The sequence below is a fragment of the Galleria mellonella genome, unplaced genomic scaffold, assembly GCF_026898425.1.
Source record: "Galleria mellonella isolate WM207_F2 unplaced genomic scaffold, CSIRO_AGI_GalMel_v1 utg99, whole genome shotgun sequence".
Taxonomy (NCBI): domain Eukaryota; kingdom Metazoa; phylum Arthropoda; class Insecta; order Lepidoptera; family Pyralidae; genus Galleria; species Galleria mellonella.
Genome location: NW_026442184.1, coordinates 4,690,376 through 4,712,925, shown reverse-complemented (window position 1 = coordinate 4,712,925; position 22,550 = coordinate 4,690,376). Strand labels below are relative to the sequence as shown.

At 30.8% G+C, this 22,550-nt stretch overlaps 1 protein-coding gene across 2 annotated transcripts in view; it reads left to right on the top strand.

The window, feature by feature from the left end:
- The first annotated feature begins 1,100 nt into the window (after window positions 1-1,100).
- Window positions 1,101-22,550, top strand: part of LOC113521537 (protein cueball) — a 34,904-nt gene continuing 13,454 nt past the window's right edge. The window contains exons 1-2 of one of the 2 annotated variants that reach the window (XM_026907095.3): window positions 1,101-1,320; window positions 22,135-22,531. In XM_026907095.3, coding sequence (XP_026762896.2) covers window positions 1,257-1,320; window positions 22,135-22,531 — 461 coding nt within the window. In that variant the 5' untranslated portion in view covers window positions 1,101-1,256. The remainder of the gene's footprint in view (window positions 1,321-22,134; window positions 22,532-22,550) is intronic. The other variant, XM_026907094.3, reaches the window with a different exon arrangement.

The window sequence follows — 22,550 nt, the reverse complement described above, 5'->3', positions numbered from 1 at the left end:
ATGCGTTTCCACTCCTGAGAACTCAGATGTTATTCCTCTGTACCCAGTAAATTCTATCCATATACTAAACAAAATAAACAAAGTTCAAACAACCAGTAAATCATCGGAGACGGCAATGCGTACGTGACACCCTAAGTATTGCATATACCTTAAGCTAAGATATCCGTTTACAATCAGATACTGTAGATATACTTATTTATCACCATTATGGTAGGAAAAAGTTATTCTGAAGTTACTAAAGATAATCTTCACCAGACGTTTGGTAAGTCAACTGAAGTCATTATCAGATTAATTTTTGAATAGTATTTGTAGTATTGACATTAAGTGGGTACAAAATCCACGTATCAGTTGCAATCAATCTACGATGCTATTTTTACACTGCTCCCTTAGTCACGTATCGCTGTGAAAAGGATTTTCAGATTACAGGAAAAACGAATTACAGAGAATGTCGACTGGAGGAGAATAATATAGCATTAAGCCCGCCTCTGTACCACGTACTTTTTAACATCGCACCGCTCGCCATCGACAGGGAATTAATTTTCACACCCTATATTCTAAATAGTGACTATTTACGGCGGAGAAGAAATGGGGCTGGTAGACCGCTTTACTTAAAGCAGACTACCAGCCCCATTACCCTGATTACCCTGTCAGGTCGATCTCCACATGGTCCCCCCTGGAAACCGTCGTGCTGAATTCCAGATGTATTCATCACAATGGTCTAACAGACCTGTTTTTTCATGGCTTACTGTTTGCACAGGCGGGGTTACCATATCATTATCATCCAATAAAAAACCACATAATCCGTCACATACGGTTTTAATTAATTCAAAATTTATATATTTTTTATAAGTTTAAATTGAACTATATATTTTTCATACGTTCTATATTAAACTCTATATTAAATCACCACTATCCAATATATAAGCCATACATGCATATTAATACCACATTTTATTTATATTAACAATGCGGTTCAAGAAAACTAACTTTACGAGTACGGTACCGCTTTAGTGTACTCACGTAGTGAGTGATAAACTTGATAAGACAGCCGCATGCGCGAAATACTGAAGTTTTCAATGGACACATTCCCATTTAGATTTTAGCATCGCGTACCGGAATTTAGTTTGGTGTTCACACGCGCACCGCGCGGTCGTTGGTGTCACGTACCGCCCTCTACCGTCGGTCGGACCAAAACTCGCATATTATTCGAACCTAAATGCACTTTATATCAAGCACAACAAAATTCATGAAACAAAATGTGTAAAATACAGTGCTTACTTGCAATTTTCACACTATATATTGGCCTGGTTAATTCGTGGGGTGAGTATTCTCGATCAGCTGATCCGTGACTTTTGGACACGTGCTCTTTTTTTTTTTCGTGTACGTATTATATAACCGAAGGTTATCTCTATGCAATGATTGCATTTCCACCGTCGTAAGTGGGTAGATTGTGGAATTTTCATGTGTAAATTGATTTCATGTCAATAAGGCGGGAATTCGTCTGGCGGCTATCGCCATAGCGAGAGGGCCCCGAGTCACGTAGGCCACTTGGCGCACCCGGCTGATTTTAGGAGACGCGCGGACTTATCGATGTGCTACTGTTAAACGGTCTACCTAACTTATCCGGTTACCTGTTCCCTGAAAACTAAAAAACGGTAAACAGTTGACGCTGATAAAAATGTCTTGTACTTGAACCACTATACGAATGATGAAAATATAATGTATTAATACAATTTTTGCAACAATAGAATTGTTTTAATAAATTAATTGATATTTATTATTATTTTGCGTGTAAACGGCAATAATTTGAATTTTTTAATATTTTGAAGGTAGTTATTATGTTGAATATACATAAAAAATCACGAAAATAATTTGCCAATTATATACATAGATATACAAATGATTGGATTCATATAACTTATGGTTTATAGTTGTGTTATGGGAGGGTTGTAACTCATACTTGAACAAATAAGTTATGTAGCAAAAAACACATGGTTTTGATGGGCGGATGACACGCTGATTGCGTCGCTTGCCAATAACACTACAATTTTGTTTTCTACAATAACACTGTTTGTCCTATTAGATAATCAGGAAAGTTTTCTGACATAATCGAATTCTTTGCATTAATATAATATTCGTTTATGAACAACTAAAAATATGTATGTATATAAAACAAAATTTTTGTTGTGATGCCAAAAAGTAACAGTAAAATATAACTAAATAGAATCAGTGTTGACCGTAATACATATTATGAAGAAGAAAGATTTGATTTTTGTTTATGATGGATAAACTAAAACTGATTTTAAAAAATCTTTCATTTACAGAGTTTCCACGTACTATAAAAAACTACAATAACATAGGCTGAATTTTATTAAAAAAAAAAAATAATAATTCTTATGACCATACACTCATTCGACTATAGTCAAACTCATATTCTTTGTGGGTGTTTCTGGAAGACATATCTGTATATATTATGCTGGATTGCATAAAACTTATTTCTTTATGCCTTTTGTCCAATCCATCTAAATTTGATTTTTTCCAAATTTATTACACAGCAACAAGAGGGTTATTTGCCTTCTGATTACGTATCTCGCAAGCATCGCCTGATAGATGTCTCTAATTCTTTCGCATGTAGGTACTTAGAGGCTGCTTCATTTCATACATTACATGTATGCCCAAATATATAACAATTAATAAAAAGCCGCCAAAAATTAAAAAAATAGATAGATAGATACTATTTATTGTTTCCTCAATAAGATTACAATAGTACACTTATTATAAATATAAACGATTACAAAAAAAAATCTTATTCTCACATTCATAATATTGTAAACATTTGGTATTTTTACGCAGTATATTTTGCATTTAGACTAATACATTTTTCTAAAAACATTTTTTTCTGTAGTTTCAACGGTTATCTCATTTATTTATTATTTACTAATAATTGATACATTTATGTTTAAATATTTGTAAATAATTTATAGTCTCATATGCCATAAATTATAGGTATAAACAGCGTGCAATATATAGGATACCATACATCATATTGAAGAATGCTAAAAATATAAAAGAATTTAAACTGTTATTGCAGCAACAGCCGTAAAATGTTAAGATTCAAATCCATCTACCTGCCCTTTGCATTATCTCCAAAATTCATCTGTACATAAAAAAATCTATCAGGGTTAACATACAACAAAGAAATCCGGGAATGGCACAACTACAACTTTTCATTATAGTTAACTAAACATTTTACCAGCTCTAACAATCACCGCATTGGCTTGCATTATTTGAACAATATGATGTCAGTCTATTTTTTTTTAACTTTTCAAAACGTTATGATTACAGCATGGGGTTCTTCAAAAGGGGGGTAAAGAGGTTTCTTTAGGGTCGGCAACGCGCGCGTAATACCCCTGGTATTGCAGGCGTTCATAGGCTACGGTAACCACTTACCATTAGGTGGGCCGTATGCTTGATTGCCACCTCAGTAGTATAAAAAAACGTGGTATCTTAAGTGACCAAAGACAGTTTGAGTAAACCTTCAAATGCATGTGAACGAATCAATTTTACAATCAAATTTCATTGTCGTAATTTACTTCCATTTTGCACATTTCCTGTATTTATTATATTTCATTGTCTACCGTTTTATTGAATGCAGAAATACAATTAGAGATTGATTCAATGACATAACCACTAGAAAGTAGATTATATATTTATATCTTAGATACTATTAGATATCACTATTTGAAAAGAATATATTCAAATTTATCAATATCGCTTTAAGGATGTATTTTATCAGTAATTAAGTCAGTATGGGAAACTCAAAATATTTCTATTGTTTACCAAACTACGTTCATATGGGAAAATATTAATATTTATGTATATATATATTATAATCATCATTTTATATTATTAGAATTTTTAAGTTACATTTATTAAATATACATTATTTATTGTATAAAGGTACACATTAGTACCGCGTTCGTATTTCACTGACAGAGAATGCTACTAGCATTAAGCCCGTCTTTTGTACCATATTTTTTATTGGTCAATAAAATTACTTAATTATTTAAATAATTTTATATTTATTTATGTTTATTTTATATTTCTATAAATTTATATTTATTTTATTAATATATTTAGTAGTTTATATGTTGATTTTTATTTCATACATGTTTATATGTATAAATAAAAATAAAAAATTGTAGAGAACTTAACTTTGAATTACATTAAAATATTCTAATTAAAACTTCCTGTATTAATAAAAAAAAAAATAAGTAAAAAATACATGTATTTGTCAATAAGTATACAGTATTATACCAACTTCCAACCGACACGTCGCTATGTATACATATAACTTGTAGACAGGTTTATATATCATCATATCAGCCGTTAGCTGTCCACTACTAAACATAAGGCTCCGCCATTAGAGGAGTTTTGCCAATAGTTGCCACGCTTGGCGGGCAGGTTGGCAACAGTAGTTAGGATTTTGGTGTTGCTACCCATCCCTCGACTAAGTTCCCTTAGTCGCCTCTTACGACACCCACAGGAAAGGAAGAGTTAATATATAAAAAAAGATGTATATATTTATGAAACGTATAATTAATTAATATATTTACGTTCGTACTTTCTTAACTTTGTTCAGAAAATTAGTGCAGTATGTGACATTGCAAACATGCAAGTGCAACAGTGGAAGTGTATGACGTGTAAACGTGACATTAATTCGTTGACAACAAATCAGTTTTAATAATTAGATTACTTGATAAGAACGTCATTACGTATTATCAATCATGTGATTTCTTTACAGTATTAAACATATTTGTATTTGATCGTTATATCTGATTTTATTTTACAAGTAATAATAATAAAAAGGGAATCATCTGATTATGAAATTATTTTTATTTGTCAATATCTCTGTTGCTATTCAAGTAATTAGATATATAAGTGTAAGTAATAGATACCTATGAAAAACATCAATATATTTTTGTTTGTTGTTTATGATAGATTTTCTGATTTCAATATAACTATCTACTTGTATGATATTATAATAAGATACCAAAAAATATTTTGGCTCTGTCTTTTAATAAGTTTAAAACTTTTATTGAAAAAAAGAAAAACACTTATTGAACAAAGCCTATTACACACTAAACGATTACTTGAATAATAAATGTGCATGGTGTTAGTCGATCATGCATGCCTCATTTCGATATTATATATTGAATAACCCCTATTTAATATATAACCTTTTCTACATGTGACATATACAATAAATTTCATTAAAATTAATAATTAAATGATAATTAACATTTAAAATTATCATCAGTGATGATTACTTATCAGACTTAGTTAATCGTCACCATGCACAAGTGATTTTCCGAGTGCGCCTAGTTAATATAAATATACTTAATTGCATTTATGCGTTAAATTTATATACCTACATAGTATAGATATTAGCATACATTGGGTATAATATCTTCTATTTTTTTTATACAACTTAGAATGGCAAACAAGCTGACGACCCACCTGATGGAAAGTGGTAACCGTCGCCTATAGACATGAGCAGTACCATGGACATAACAGAATATACTGTTTCGCCCATGATACCCCCCATGCGTTGCCATTCCTGAGGACTCAGGTGTTATTCCTCTGTACCCTGTAAATTCATGCCATATCCCACCCTTCAAACCAAAATACAGCCACGCAAACACAACTGCTTCTCGGTTGAATGGGACAGAGGTACCCAAGCAATCGACTTTTGTACAAATATTAAAACCTATAAGTTAAATCATTTTATAATACAATCCATAAGTCGACCCACCTATTACGGAAACGGAAAGATGATTAACACTAATTGGTGTACCACGTCTGGAAACATCTTACTAATAGACTAAAATATTCCATCAGTAATTAGTCGAAACATATAGCTCTTCTTCGATGTAGGTTACAGTTGTACACAAATCACCAGAAGATAAATGTGAGATAAATGACTTTAAAATTATATGTAGGCGAATAGGAGGCCTCTGTATTAAATTTACATGTAGAGATTACTGAGGGCCTACCATGAAAAGTTTTCCGAAATTTCGGAGTCAAACGAAATATAAATTTGATGTTCAAATTACATAATACATGCCGTTTGGAAATATTAAAAATGTTAAAATATTGTTCTTTTGGACTTTTATGATAGGATGTATTACGAAGGAAATTTTAAACTCGATTTATTGGTCCTATTTTAGTATAAACAAAAATACGAAATTGAGTCCGAAATTTCGGAATTTCATTTCATGGTAGACCCGCTGATCTACAGTGAAATCACACTAAAGTCACTCTTACCAGAGATACAGACTTTGAGATGTCTGTAATGATACTCTGTCACCAAGCAAACGTGCTTATGTGCTTATTTTTTTGCAACTTAAAATGGCAAACAAGCTGATGGTCCACCTGATGGAAAGTGGTAACATAGACATGAGCAGTACTATGGACATAACACAGTATACTATTTCGCCCATGATACCCGCCATACGTTGTTCATGGCCATATCCCACCCGTCAAACCGAAACATAGCCATACAAACACAACTGTTTCATGGTAGAAACACGAGTGGGACAGAGGTACCCAAACAAATGGTAAATGGCATGGCCCATCACTGAGAAATATTATGATATACGGAAAACATAGTTTTTAAGAAGGGACGCCCTTGCTAAGCAACTTGCGTCCCTCGTTGTTAGTCATACGTCACAGAGTATATTATTAGCAAATACAGTGGTACAATACAATCCCCAAATGCGTCATGTTACAATTCGTTATTTTATCTTGAGTATTGATTACTTTTCAATGGCATGCTATTTCAAATTAGTAGAGTAAACGTGTAATGTATTTGTTTTTATGTCACGTCGTATCATAATACAGTGACAATAGACGTTCAACAATTTTATGAGGACATAAAATATATTTCTTATCGTTATACATTCATATTTACATCATTTGTGTAATGAAATATGATATTAGTTTTATAATCTTATAAAAATGTAAACAAACGAGTAATTGACCTAACCATAAGACAGAGGGGAGAAAGGGATTTTTAGTAAAGGAGACTGAGAATCCTATTGCTAGCAATATACCCAACCAGGTCGACCTCCTTGCAGTTCTCCCTGGAAACTATCATGGTTAATTCCTGATGAATTCATCATGATGGGCTAACTGGCCTGTTTTCATTCTCATCTATCACCTTTCACTGGTGCTCCGCCAGCGTATCCCGTTAGCGCAGGCGGGGTTACCATACCATTTTCACCCATAAAAAAAAAGTAATACTGTTTAGAGAGTGTTTCTGTAAGAATTTTAATACAACTTGAGCGCCTACTATGAAATGTTGTCCGAAATTTCGAGAATGAACAAAACACAAACTTGATGTTATAATTAAATAATACATTGTAAATCATTGTAACAGACGTTAACTGTCCACTGCTGAACATAGCCTCCCCCATAATGGGAGTTTTACTTGTCACACTTGACAGGCAGGTTAGCAACCGCAGCTTGACTTTGTGCTTAGTGATGTTAAAAGAAGGGCACTGCTGCCCTTTCCTCGACAAGTAAAGGAAGCGGTGGCGTATCCTATGTAGGGACGTACACGGCTAACATAATACTCGTACATACCGTTTAGAAATATTAAAAATGTTAAAATATCGTTCTTTTGAATATTTGTTGTAGTATTTACGACGATTGAAATCTTAAGCTCCATTTACTGGACAATGAAGGCGCAAATTAAGCCCGAAAATCAAAATTTCAATTCATGGCAAACCCGCTAGTTACCTTTTCATTAATTTCTATTGAAATTAACTATATAAAAATATTATCAAACTTTTCTAATGAATAAGTATCTGTCCGTTATTATCGAGAATCTTATTAAATATTGAAAATATTTTATGACAACTATGCTTTTAAAATAATAAGTACATTTTAACCTATTAATTATTTAATTAGTTTTATGAAAAATCTTGTTTGTGAATACATCTGATCATAGGATGTATTAATACAAACGTGCCATGCTCATTACCTACGATATTCAAGGATGCCAGAATCAGAACTGTTGAATATGTATTTTGTTTACTATAAACGTAAACACTGTGCAGTTACATGTGCAAACCTACCAAAACCATTTGTCAATATAATATTGTAACCGCAAATACCTTAAATAAATTTTAAGTTGATATTTTTTTTACTATATGTGACATAACATCCTGAGCGTTTATGAATGCTAGTATACTATATGCTTATTTCACTAAAAGTGCAAATATGCGACGTATTACAATAATAGATTGTAAAAACTCATTATAAAATGACCTGTCGTTTACGTTGCAAAAAATTAGAGCAAGTACAAATCTAGCAAATAAATTATAACAAAATCAGACGAATATACACCGGCCGTGTCCTAGTTTTAAAAACTATTACTTGCTAACATCATTGTCACGATACAATAAGTAACAGAGGTTACCTTTATAGGTGTTTAGGAATACAATGTTCAATATATTCATGAATATAGATCATGATAGTTCGATTGTTTTATTTAAAATTGGAATGGTTGTGGTACATTGTTATTTTTTCTTTTCTATGTAAATATATTCACGTTTACATTTTTTATATTCTCACAAATTCTCGTTCAATGATCTTCTGATCGTTCTGGATAAGAGAAATATATTGGCCTACTAGTTGCATGAATAAATTCACATATTTAATAATATTAGCCGTTAGAAGTAGCTTTCGAACAACTGTGTAATAAGGACCTTATTGTGTTAATGTTTGGATGTTTACATCATTCGATAATCTTATGGGAATATTATATATATATATATATATATATATATATATATATATATATATATATATATATATATATAATTAGCAAGTCCTTCGTAACATCTGTGATTAGATACTTTTTTTTTTGATGGGTGATGCGATTTCTCAACAATATATTTTTAATTAGTAAATCCTTCGTAAAATCTGTTGAGCGCCTGTAGTATCATAATTACTAAGATTTAAATATATACGAAATATCTTCCTAGACACATTTACTAATATAATAGACGATGTTCGTATATGACAAATATTTGGGGAAAGTTAAATCTTAATGAGAGCAATAGAAGCCAAAACAATAATTATTATAAATGTTGTCTGTCTCTGTGTGTGTTTATTATTATTATACAGTTCATTTTTGAATGTTTTAATTAAAAATCTAGTTTATGTTTTACACGTATATTAAAATGCAGTCTAGAAGTGATCCATTTCATTGAATTCCCTACTTTTGAAATCCACGTGTACGAAATAGCAGACAAAAAGCTAGTAGCAAATATATCCCAAGTATTTCTCCGGATACATTTATTATAGCATATTATAAGTACAATTTGAAATACGTCCACATTGATGAGGATTCCAAATTGAATGTCCGTACGTGACTGTTACCACATTCCAATCTATTAGGAGTTTATTTATCGAAATAAAATATCTATTGACATTAGAAACCTATCGAGAAAATATGTTTATAGACTGCATTCAAGAGAAAATTCCAAATTAAATTATTTCAATTAGATAAAGATAATCTCTGTGAACTATTGACCGATCGCTATATAATGCTATGTTGCAATAGATTGCTAACGTGACGATTACCATATTCTATTAGTAGAGACGTCAGTTTGTTTATTGTTCTACACACATATAAAAAATTTACAACTTTTTTATTTTTCTTATACTGTATTAAATATGATTCGCCCCAGTTTGGTACGTGTGGTTGGAAAGATAAATTACGTAATAATAAAGTATCTTAAATTACAAGTCTTTAAACTCAATTTTTAAATTTTTGTAAAGATCTTTAAGATTATTAATCATGTATAGCTTATTTATTCGCTTATTTATCAGGTGACAGAATTTTTAAAATTGATTGATTATTTTTTCAGTTTATCAGTTACATTTAAGAACGTTTAACATATAGTCTGGGAGCTCAAGTCGAATTCCAAACTAAAACTCAAAATATATCAATACATGTTTTTATTTTAACACTTGAATTATTTTAAAAAATATTATCACTTGCCTTGTGTGTCAAAGGGCTCATAAAAGTCCCCTAAGTCACGAGACTGTAGCATGAGGTTTTACAAAGGGAATGTTGAAAGGTTTCCTCGGGGTTGGTAATGCGCCTGTAGTACCCTGGAATTGCAAACGTCCATAGGCTATGGCAATCGTTTACAACAGACCATATGCTTCTTTACCACCATAGTAATATAAAAAACGTAATCTGTAGTATCAGGTGGAACAATTATCAAATCAAATTTCGGTCCCAAACTTAAATTTGTTTTCTAGTTCACCTATACAATCTTATTGTCATATTTGTTATGATGTTGATGATATCAACTGTTACTGTCCATTGCTGAATATAGGCCTCCCCCTATTGGGGGGTATTGCCAGTAGTTGCCATGCTTGGCAGGTGAGTTGGCAACCTCAATTAGGACTTGCTATAAGGAAGCGAAAATTTAAAATTTCCTATTACTGTTATTGTTTGATAAATTAACAGCAGTGTAAAACTACAACTTGATTGTCAAGTGTTAGATTATATAAACAATAATAACATGGAGTAGGTGCTTATTGTCATGAACATTAATTTATAGTAATTAATTATTATAATTAATTTTAATTGTCAATAAAGTAGAAGGCTAATGAACATTTCACACGGAAGTGAGTTATTAAAATAACAATAACATTCCCTTCAATATTTATCTGTGGTATATATTATATACATACATATATATGTATATATATATATATATATATATATATATATATATATATATATATATATATATATATATATATATACATACATAGATACATATATTACATAGTACTTATTGCAAAATAGTGTAGCTACAATTACGTATATAATACTCTGTAATATAAAATTTTGTACTACAAAAAAAAAAAAAGCAATTAGGTAATATGAGACTAACATAAATATAAATCCTATAGATTGCAAATAATATATCTAGTATTTGTGGTTATTCCCACCCTTCACATCGAAAGCTGCTTAGCAACAGAAACCCGAATAAAATACAGGTAACCTTGCAAACGACTGTACAAAATCTCCCTCTGTTTAAAATAGACAAAAGAGATAACGCCACCTTAATACAGGACAAGTTATGCCTGCGATTTTGTTTACCGGAATATATCGATTCAATAGGACAAAAAGTAGTTAATATCCTTTTTAAATTAATACACAACGTTTTATAACGTTGTATAATTTGAGAACTGGCTAGAGAAGAACTTTACCAGAGGGTGACTTTGTACAAAAGTCGTTTGTTTGGGCAACACAGTCCCATTCGTGTTTCTACCATTCACAGTATTCACAGTTATGTTTGCATGGTTGTGTTTCGACTTTCGGTTTGAAAGGTGGGATATGGCAGTGAATTTACAGAGTACAGAGGAATAACATCTGAGTCTTTAGGAATGGCAACGCATGGGGGGTATTATGGGCGAAACAGTATACTCTATTATGTCCATGGTACTGCTTATGTCTATAGGCGACGGTTACCGCTTTCCATCAGCTGGGCCATTTGCTTGTTTACCATTCTAAGTTGCATAAAAAAAAACTATATATTTGTCAAAGAAAAGAATATGTTAAAAACACTTATTTTTGATTGATGTTAATATTTATTTATTTATTCACATTATTCATTGATTTAATTTTTAATGTACAATATAAATAAAATTTATGTGTACAGTATGGCGGAATACAATACAACAATGAAACCATTTTATTTTATAAATTTTATAGATAAGACTAATTTAAACGCAGATTTAAATATTTTTAAACCACATTGTCGTATCCGGGACATGCAGTTTTGAAAGTATAACTTTATATTTGCAATGATAAACTATCTATAAGGTCAAGTAACATTTCATTTCACTACAAGATAAAAAAATATTTACTTTGACCATGTAAATCCATGTATAAAATACCCTGTGTATTTAGTTAGGATATAGCTTATCCGTTTTCTTCATCATCATCATCATCATCATTATAGTCTTTAACTGACCACTGCTGGACATATATCCTCCCCCTTAGGAGATTTTACTTGCCTTGTGGGGACGCTGCTGCCCACCCCTCGACAATTAAGTATAGTTAATATAAATTCTTTTCAATACTACCTATATATATGTTTGTGAGAACGATATTAAAATCCAATGTTGGATATTATAAATATAATTAACAGGAAAATATATTTTTCCTTTACATAATCGATAATTTTATATTATTCTTTTACCTGCTAAGTATATGTTTTTTAAAAAGCTTGGATCGTATCTGAATATATTTCATAGAATTGAAGAATACATATATATTTTAAAACAATAAAACAATGTGCTTAAATATCATCATCGTTTCAGCCATTATCCGTCCACTGCTGGACATAAGCCTCCCCCATAGACTGCCATAAAGAACGGTCCTGAGCCACCTGCCTCTACTGACTCCCTGCAATGCATTTCATGCCGTCACTCCATCTAGTGGGTGGTCGTCCTACACTGTGTGCTTAAATATATGAATTATTAATAATCTTAAAATTTATAATTACATAAAAATTAATACTAGGTACATTCTTTAGGCTATTGTATTATGTAGTTATTGTTGTTAATTTGTGTGACTCTACCCACAATATCACAAAAACCGTCGACTATTTCACATCACGGAATACGCTATGATGCCCATGGCACTGTTCATGCAATTTGAATTAACCACATTATCTACGATTGTATTTTTCTTCTATTATTATAACGTCCTTTATTAAGATTATATTAATTTGTTTATTATTGCGTTGTTTACTAAAAAATCGTTATCAACAATTGACACGGAATATACCAAAATATCTACTGATGATTGATAAATATTATCAATCAAAACAGCTTGAGAACTTAGCCAGTTTATCGGTCCATTGTGTATGAACCCCATCACCCCATCAATCTGGCCTACGTGACACATACCACGTTCCTAACAACTGCTAACGAATGGGAGTCCGTTTTCAGTCTGTTAGGCAATGTATACAATTACGCTAAGTAGGTAATTATAGATCTAGTGTAGGCAGTAGGTACAATGACATACAAGATACATCAAAAATAGACACTACAATTGCCTGACATCGCAAGCTTGTGTTTCAGCTTGTTTGCTAAATTTCTGTTTCTTTTTTATTTACGTAATTGCTAGCTTTTATCCGTGACATTGTGCGCGTGACCGGGACATATTTACTGACGGAATGAAAAGCAGCTTGTTTTTCTCCATTATGTGTTCACTAAATTTTATAGTGATTAGTTAGTTATGTAGTTAGTAGTAGTTAGGTAAGTTAGTTAAGCCGTTAAGGCTGCTAACAAACAAATTCACTTTCACATTTATATTATTAGTAAGGGTGTAAGGATTTTGAGAATAAACAATATTTTCATCACTGATAATAAAAATCCTGTGTCACAATTTTCATTTGGGTTGATCTCCGAAACCGTTCGACCAATTTGAAATAAATTATGTAAATGAAATTTATTAAATATTTTTAATTTTTTCAGTATAAAATAATATATCTGGTAATTGACAGTACGCAACAAAACAACATTTATTGGTTCAACAAATTCAATATAAAAAGAATATAATATTTTAATTAATTATCTAAATTAATAATTAAAAATATGAATTAATATCGTATGTCAATTTTGAGAGCAAGTTAAATTTTTTAATTTTGTTAGAGTTGATATTTCAATATAAAGTATTATATATAGTCTTTTTGCATATTGCAGAAAATATATGAATATATTTCCGTTAGGAAAAGTTGCAATTGCAACTTGTGCACGCAAAACAAACGTTAAAACAGTTACCGCCTAATTACTAATTATTTAGATTAATTAATTGTAATTTATATTTTAAATTATTGACAATAGTATTTAATTATAGTAATTAATTATTATTTATTACTATTTTATTATTTTAATTATATAAACATAGTAAATAATCGCGAAAATAATTAATTGATTCAACATCTTAATTTCAAATAGTTTACGCTGTCTTAAATATTTTCTTATAATTGTTCCTATTATTATTCCATTGTATATAATTTTATAAATCAGTTCGAATATAAATGTACAAAAAAAAAAAAATGTTATAAATTTGAAAAGATAATAAAAAATCTTTATAAAGTTTGGTATCAACAAATCCTGGTAACTCAAACGAGGTCGCAGGATAAAACTACTTCCGAATAATTTATATTTTACGTCATTAATTTAATATGACTTTTCCATTTCCTTGTACGATAATTAATGTATTTTTTTTTATCGTGTTGACACGTTGTTAGTCGTAATGAGTTATTCTTGTTATCTTTTTCTTAGATAATCTAAATTCGGTCTTATGATTAATCGTTATCATTCGTCATTTTAAGCGTTCAAAGTAATTGTAGTATTTTTTTCTCTCTCTCGTTCTCTCTCTCTTTACGTCTCTGGCTATTGGACGTCACTAGACTTTTAGTATTAGCCAAAGCATATTATATTATCTGTGGCCAAAATGAATCCACAGTTCAGATGTTTTTTTTAATGGATGATAATGGAATGGTACCTCAGCACGATGGTTTTCAAAGGGACCACGTGAAGGGTGTATTGCTAACAATGGAGAAGCTAGACCCTATTACTAACAATCCCTTCCCCCACTCTCAGATAGGGTTAAAATTCTAATCAATAATAAAAAACTCAGGGGTTTTTTTTTATACAACTAAGAATAGCAAACAAGCTGACGGCCCACCTAATGGAAAATGGTAACCATCGCCTATATACATGTGCAGTACCATAGACATAACAGAGTACACTGCTTCGCTCATGATACCTCCCATGCATTGCCATCCCTAAGGACTCAGGTGTGATTCCTCTGTACCCTGTAAATTCACTGCCATATCCCACCCTTCAATCTCAAATACAGTTGTGCAAACACAACTGCTTCACAGTTGAAACATAAATGGGGCAGAAGTACCCAAGCAAACGACTTTTGTAAAAAGTCTCCCTCTGGTCTAGTACTCGAACAAAACTTGCAACCAACTAGCTAACTGAACAAACAGGGGGGAAAGGGATGTGTTAGTAATGCGGACTACAAGTCCCATTGCTAGCAATATAAGGCCGATCATCACGTGACCCCGCTGGAAACCATCGTGCTGAATTCCAGATATATACATCATGGTGGGCTAATTGACCTGCCAGCGTATACCGTTAGTGCAGGCAGGGTTACCTTTATTACCATCCATTAAAAAAAAAACTGAACACACATTGTTTTGGTCTCGTACCGCCATCTACAAAATCCATTCTTCAATTGGATATAAACAATAGACACATATTTATAAAATTTACTTTAAAACCGATTGTTTGGTTAACATTTGATTAACACGGGATTTTTATACATACATACATACATGTCTGTCACGCCTGTCTCCCATTAGGGTAGGCAGAAACAATGGGATTTTTATATATTAAGATATACTGGAATATATGTTGACGTCAATCAATGAACGGTAGTTTCCTTTCCTATTTATAGCAGCCTCAAATTATGCACATAATATTAAACAGTACAATATAACGTTGTATAAACCAACAGTACTGCGAGTTGGAAAACTTATTCAATACCAATTAAATTGAAAATGGTTTAGCCAACTTACTAATAAAATTTTAACTAGATGACATCTATAAGTAAAAAATACTTAATAAAAAAAAACAAAATATCTTAATAAAAGCAATAGAAGCCAAAACAATAAATTTAAAAAATTGTGTCTGTCTGTCAGTAGCTTTGTTCTGCATTCTAAATTGAACTTTAAAAAAGTAAGTGTTGAGTTTCTTTCTGGTTCTTCTCAGCAGATAATAACAAACCGAACCCTGCAGTACATTCATAATAAATGACGATTTAAATGTGCGTATAAACAAGTCTATTTCAATAATGATAATTTGTATTCGTTTTTTTTTAATTTATTTCTTCATTAGTGTACATGGCGGACTTAATGCTAAAAGCATTCTCTCCTAGTAAACCTTAGGAAAGTGTCAGAATACTGCGAATGTGGTACTAGTAATTATTGATATACATACATACATATATAAACAAATAATTTTCACAGTTGTGTTTCTGAAAGCCAAATTTAAAACCTGATGTACGGATTATCTTGATATGTCCTCAAGGCCTAACATAAAATCTGGCATTTTATCGTTAATCACAATATAGACGTGGTTACTTTACTATAAAATCCACGAGTATGAAGTTGTAGGTAAAATTTGAATAGGAAAATGGAAGTATACATATAAAGGATATTTTTTTATACAACTTAGAATGGCAAACAAGACTTGGAAAATGGTAACTATCTTTTGGTCATGACTGTATAGATATAACAGAGATTTTTTTTGATACAACTTAGAATTCCAAACAAGCTGATTCCTCTGTACCCTGACGCCATATACAGCAATGAACGATAATTAAATTCATAACTATATTAGATTATTCCAGAAAAAAAAAACACTAATCATGGAAAATTTATTTGATTTTAAAACCAAATTACTGAACCGATTTTGAATAAATTTTTATAGAATCAATCTGAAGAATATCGTGTCAGATAAAAAAAAAATCCGAATAGGTTTATAAATGACGAAGTTCTGAGGTAACAAACATAAAAAATACATATATAATCAAATTGAATAGTAGTAAGTGAGTAGGTTAAAAACAAAAAAAATCGCAACTTCTTCGCATCTTTCATTCTTATCTTATTTTCGCATATGGGGTCATCTAAGCCATTGCACGTCGACCCATCGGGATCTTTTATGCTTCCCCCTGCCTTATACCATCATTTTATAGATTACCTTAACGGTATCCCGCGGTTAAGTTATCTGTAGTCCCCTGGCTCTGAATATGCCATTCCCAGTAGACTCATACGCATACTTGCCAAAGAATCACAAACACTTTCATTCAGTTAAATACTTGAATTTATTAAGACAATATTTACAATCTTTGACGGCGATACGATAACGTAACTATGTGACCAGACCACGGAAAATATCCGGTTTATGTTTAATATATTCATACGTCAAAGCAATTCTGCAAATTTGTAATAAGAAAAATATATGCAGGTATGTTAAACTGACATAATCAAGGTTAACTTGACAATAATTCTAATGTTTTTATACTTAACAATACGTTAAACGTAAAGGGTATATGACATAGTACTCGCTGATCAAAGAGACAATCATAGATTATCCAGGTTGTTAAGAAATTAGCTTTGGAAGGAATGCTATGGAATTCTAGGTAATTAGATTTTGTTCCACAAAAAACATCGACTTCAATCGTGGTAAAATCAATCAATTTGGTTCAAAAATTAATTTACTAAACCGATTTTGATGAAACTTCTAGGGGACCAATATATAAGTATATATATATCTTTCTGATGGAAAGTGGTAACCGTTGCCTATAGACATGAGCAGTACCATGGACATAAAAAAATAAAAAAAAAAAAATCATTTTCCAAATATATTTATAACTGACTGTTATGTTAACTATTATGTTCGAAGATAACAAATATAAAAAAAACAACCGAAATGACAATCTTTTTTCAAGTCGGTTAAAAAACTTAAATATATATATATATATATATATATATTAAATATATAGTGTATTTTTTATATTTTTATAAAAAAGTTATATTTTTAAATATTTATATTCGGGGAAAAACATAAAACTCGTTATATTATGAACTTTTAAAAATAAATAATACTTATAATCACTTAATTGCATTTTGAATAAGCTTACATAATTGCATCTTTATTTTTTCTCTAACAAATACTATTATTGGATCTTATCGTGAAAGGTATGACTTATTGTTTTTTTATATTCCTTTTGTGTCATATTAATCTTTATAATTTTTTTTATTGCTTCTATATTATTATTATTTAGTGAAACTCTTCTTTCATTATCTGCACAGCATTAAATAATTCTTATCTTTCTGTCGATTAATGTTAATGCACTTTATATTTTTTTCTACTTTTTCCCCGAGTGGTAGAACTGTAATGTTTATTTAAACTTAAAATACAGAACATAATCAATAGTGATGAAACTGCAAACAGGGTTGCCAGATACTATTTCTGATATTTATCCAAATACTTTTACCCACTCTGAAACTTGTATCGATTTTTACTACATTTTACCGTGAATCACAAAGCGAACGATGAAAAAATCGCCCTTCTGTATATTTTTAATTTTACCTTCTTTATTCTATACCATCTTCTATTTTGCTACCTTCATTCATATATTTTATACACTACTATATAATTTACAAGTACAAAAGCTGCTAAATAATTACCCAAATTTCTCCAAGCTCATTTCAATTTTCTCAGAAATTTCGCGCACAGAGAAATGTTTACCCAAAATTGCGAAAAATACCAAATCTGGCAACACTGACTGCAAACCTAGTTATCTATATTAGGTATGAAATTTATAAGTAACTAGCTAGTAGGAAGTTGATGGATACATGTGGCGCGAATTTCTATTTTGTGGCCTTGTTGAGATTTCAAGATTCAACAATTCTATCGCTCTTTTATATGACAGGACAATATAACAATATTTGTATTGGATAAAATTGTAGCTAAAAATCTGAAGCAAGTACAGACATATTTGTATATGATAGTTTATGTTATTCTAAATACAAATAGATATGTTTTTTTTTTTATTTAGTTCACTGTTTGTATCGTGATTTATTGATGAAACTAAATAATGCAAATACTTTTGCAGTATTACGAAGATTTAAGAAGTTTTAAATCCGATCCCGTGTTTATAAGTAAAGAAGAAAATAACATTTTAATAAAAATAATATATTAATATTCTCATTGCTTATACCTACTCTAGAATTTAAATTATCGTGAGGGCATTTTATCAGAGATGATTTGTTGTCAACTATTGCCAAAGTATTTCATTGAGCATTCTGAGCCTTACTGTTACCTCTTCAAATATAGTCGCAAATTAATAATAATACGCAAGTGGACAACATAATTTATCTTCGTTTAAATTCTTCAATTTTAACTGTACATTGAGTACAATAAGTTAGAAATAAATACCCATCGACTTTGCGCAAAGTCTCCATCTGATTACGGGTTAGGTCGAGTTCAATTGGTATCAATTTGTGATATAATATCAGTGTACGGTGGGACTGGCATAGCTATCGAATATTAAAAAAAAATATTGGAAATAAAAACACAAGCACTCATATCCCACATTTCTCAATTATAAATTATTTTTTGAAGGCAATAAATTGATATACAAAAACCCAAGATGCAGATAAAATACGAGTCTAAAATAACCCACTGCAAATAAAGGGCATTCTACCATTTCAAACTAACCTGTGAAGTCTATGATCGTAAATGTGGAAATGAGTTTGTTATCCACTAAAGTACTTTTCTCTTTATTTCAGGTTAGTTTTAAGTATGTATGTAATTTTTGTATCCTCATCATCATCATATCAGCCTTTAACTGTCCACTGTTGAACATAAGTCTCCCTCTTGGGAGGTTTTGTCAGTAGTTGCCACGCGTGGCAAATGGATTAGCAACCGCAGTTAGGCTTTGGAGATGTTTTAAGAGGGACGCTGCTGCCACCCCTCGCCCTTCCTTAGTCGCTTCTTTCGACACCCACGGGAAAGGAAGGGGTGGCCTATTCTATGTCAGGACCACGCGGCGATTTTTGTATAAGAATATGAAACTTTAAAATTTTTTTTTTGTATATCAACATTTGAAGACAATGACTGTTTATTTATTTTTTTAATTACGATAGAGGCTTGCCGCGTGCGCGTCATTGACTCCTGCGCAACACAAACATGCGTAGGTATCTACTGATACCTGCGTCTGTACGCGGCGCGTTCACACGCTGCCTTGTGACGTCAACTTGGGTGTTTTCCAATGAACTAGATTATAGATTATAACTTACTAGAGATTAATTTGTTTGACCTTTTTGGTTTTTGCTTTTTCATCATTATAAGTAAATTTGTACTATTTAGTCAGTACTCAAGCGATACGATCTACTCCGCGGTATCCATACAGAAGCAAATATTTCAACATAATATTTTTAAGTAAATAATTAAATGTTATTTATCTGAATATTGTCTATTAAATACACTGATTACTAGTTATGACAGATACATCGCATCGCGTCATACCTAACTACAGCACATTTTTTTATTACACATGTGAGAATTGTCACTCACTTGTACCACAATTTTTAAGCCATTATCATTATACACGACGAGCCTCTGTCGTGGATTAACGGACGATTTTCAACCGACCTAAAAAAAGGAAGTTCTCAATCAGTTATATTTTTTCGGTTTTTTACCTCATATCTCTGAAATTTATAAATCGATTTGACAAGCTCGTTTTTTATCTAAAAGAATATATTTTTAGATAGTCACAAATTTCATCAAAATCGGTTCAGTATTTCTTAGATATTAAATCAAAATAACAAGTTTTTCCACGATTAAATTCGATTCTTTTCTGTGACAAAATCTTATTTAAAATTCAAAGCTCTAGGTCAATGTCAAGCGTTATCAGTCTGAACTGGCCATTCTGTAATATACATATTGATCATATACTTTCGACAGTGTATAATGCCCCTTATCTAGTGCGATAAATTAGTGGTATGTACTGCGGTTTTAACTGTTACATAAAGGACAGAAGAACTCTTTTTTAATTCGTCACGGGATGTTAGGAGTAGTTGCCAAGCTATATTAATACACAGTAACGCCTTCAGATCTTGTGACCTCTCACTTCATGCATCCGACTATCGACTTTTGTTTTCATATCTATAAAGTTCATATTAATATATCTTTCTTTTCATGTCTAATTTTAAATTAGATAACGACATTTATTTTAGTTCGCCGGTAACGTCTATTTAAGGTTAAATTTAAGTGATTTTGTTGTGTCCACTTTACATTCCACAAAGGAAAAATTGTTTACTATCTCATGACGTACGGATTTTTTAGTTCAGTATATTTATTTATTTATTTTAACGAGGCACACATAACAAATTATAACAATGTTAGGTTTATATATAAATAATTAAGGTTTTTATTGGTTACAATATATAATACTAGGTTACAATTCAAAAACATGTGTACACAGATTGTTAACACACAGATGATTAACATTTAGACATAACATTTTAATTTCGACAAGTGGAAAATATAATAATTAGTAAACAGCTTCTCATATATGTATATAAGAAATTTTTTTTTACTGTATACATTTAATATTATATATAATTTATATTAAAATGTATAAGTATAATTACAAAACACAATAGTACAATGTCACGTTTTATATGTATAATATTGGAATTGTATTAATTTATTAATAGTGTCATTTACAGATCATACAATGATAATAGTCAAGTGACCCTGCTGTTGACATTCAGAATAAATAGTGTTACGTCAGATAATAATATTGCGTATTCTTTAACACATATTAAACAAACAAACAACACCTATTTTGTTGAAGTTAGCAAAACCTGTTTATACAATTATAAAAGAATAATTATTATGAAAAACACAAGCACTATATAGAAAATAAAAACATTCATTGGCATACTTCAATAATAAGGCAAATATTTTTGAAAATATGTTAATGATACGTAATAATAATGTTTTTAAATTAAATTTAATATTAGGAACAAATACTGATTTACCTATTTGAAATATACATAAGATTTTCTTATTAGTTCCGCCTCAATTTCTGCAGCATTTATATTCGTGCTCTTTTTTTACCATTTTGTGTGTGTTAAGTGTTTGTGCACTTTTGCACAGATGTCTGATTTTACTCTTCGTGTAGTTAATTTATTAATATTGTGTTAATGGTAATAGAAAATTTAATTAATTTTTTCCTGATCATATCATATACTTTTATTTAAAAAAATCTGATATCTTACCGATATAAAAAATCGACATACAATTTTTAGAAATCTATTTCACAGTTAATGCCAGACAATCGTATAAATTAAAAACGTAATTTATTACTAGATACATATGACATAAAAAGTATTTACAGTTATATAAATTTTGATATTAATTTTTTTGTTTCAGATATCGCGATAACAACCGGTGGCCAGTTAGAATTTTATAGCAACAAAACAAAAACTAACAGTGAAGGAGTTAGATTCAGAGATCTTACTGCGTTGGCGTATGATGCAGTCCATAACATGTTGTTGTTTGTTGATAAACAGAATGACAACGCTTCTATATTCAGTTACCATTTAGCCACAAAAAAATACCAGTCATTAGTTAGGAGAAAGTCCTATGAAAATATTCAAGGGCTTGCTTTCGATCCAGTCAAAGGTCTTCTTTTCTGGACAGACACTAATGAAAGGAGTATTTACTGGATGTCACTAATGCCTGGATCCAAAAACGATATTTATGGCAATCTCTTGATAAAAATGGATGACGAGATTCCAAGAGCGATTGCCGTCGATAGCTGTAGAGGGTATGTTACTTGATAATAT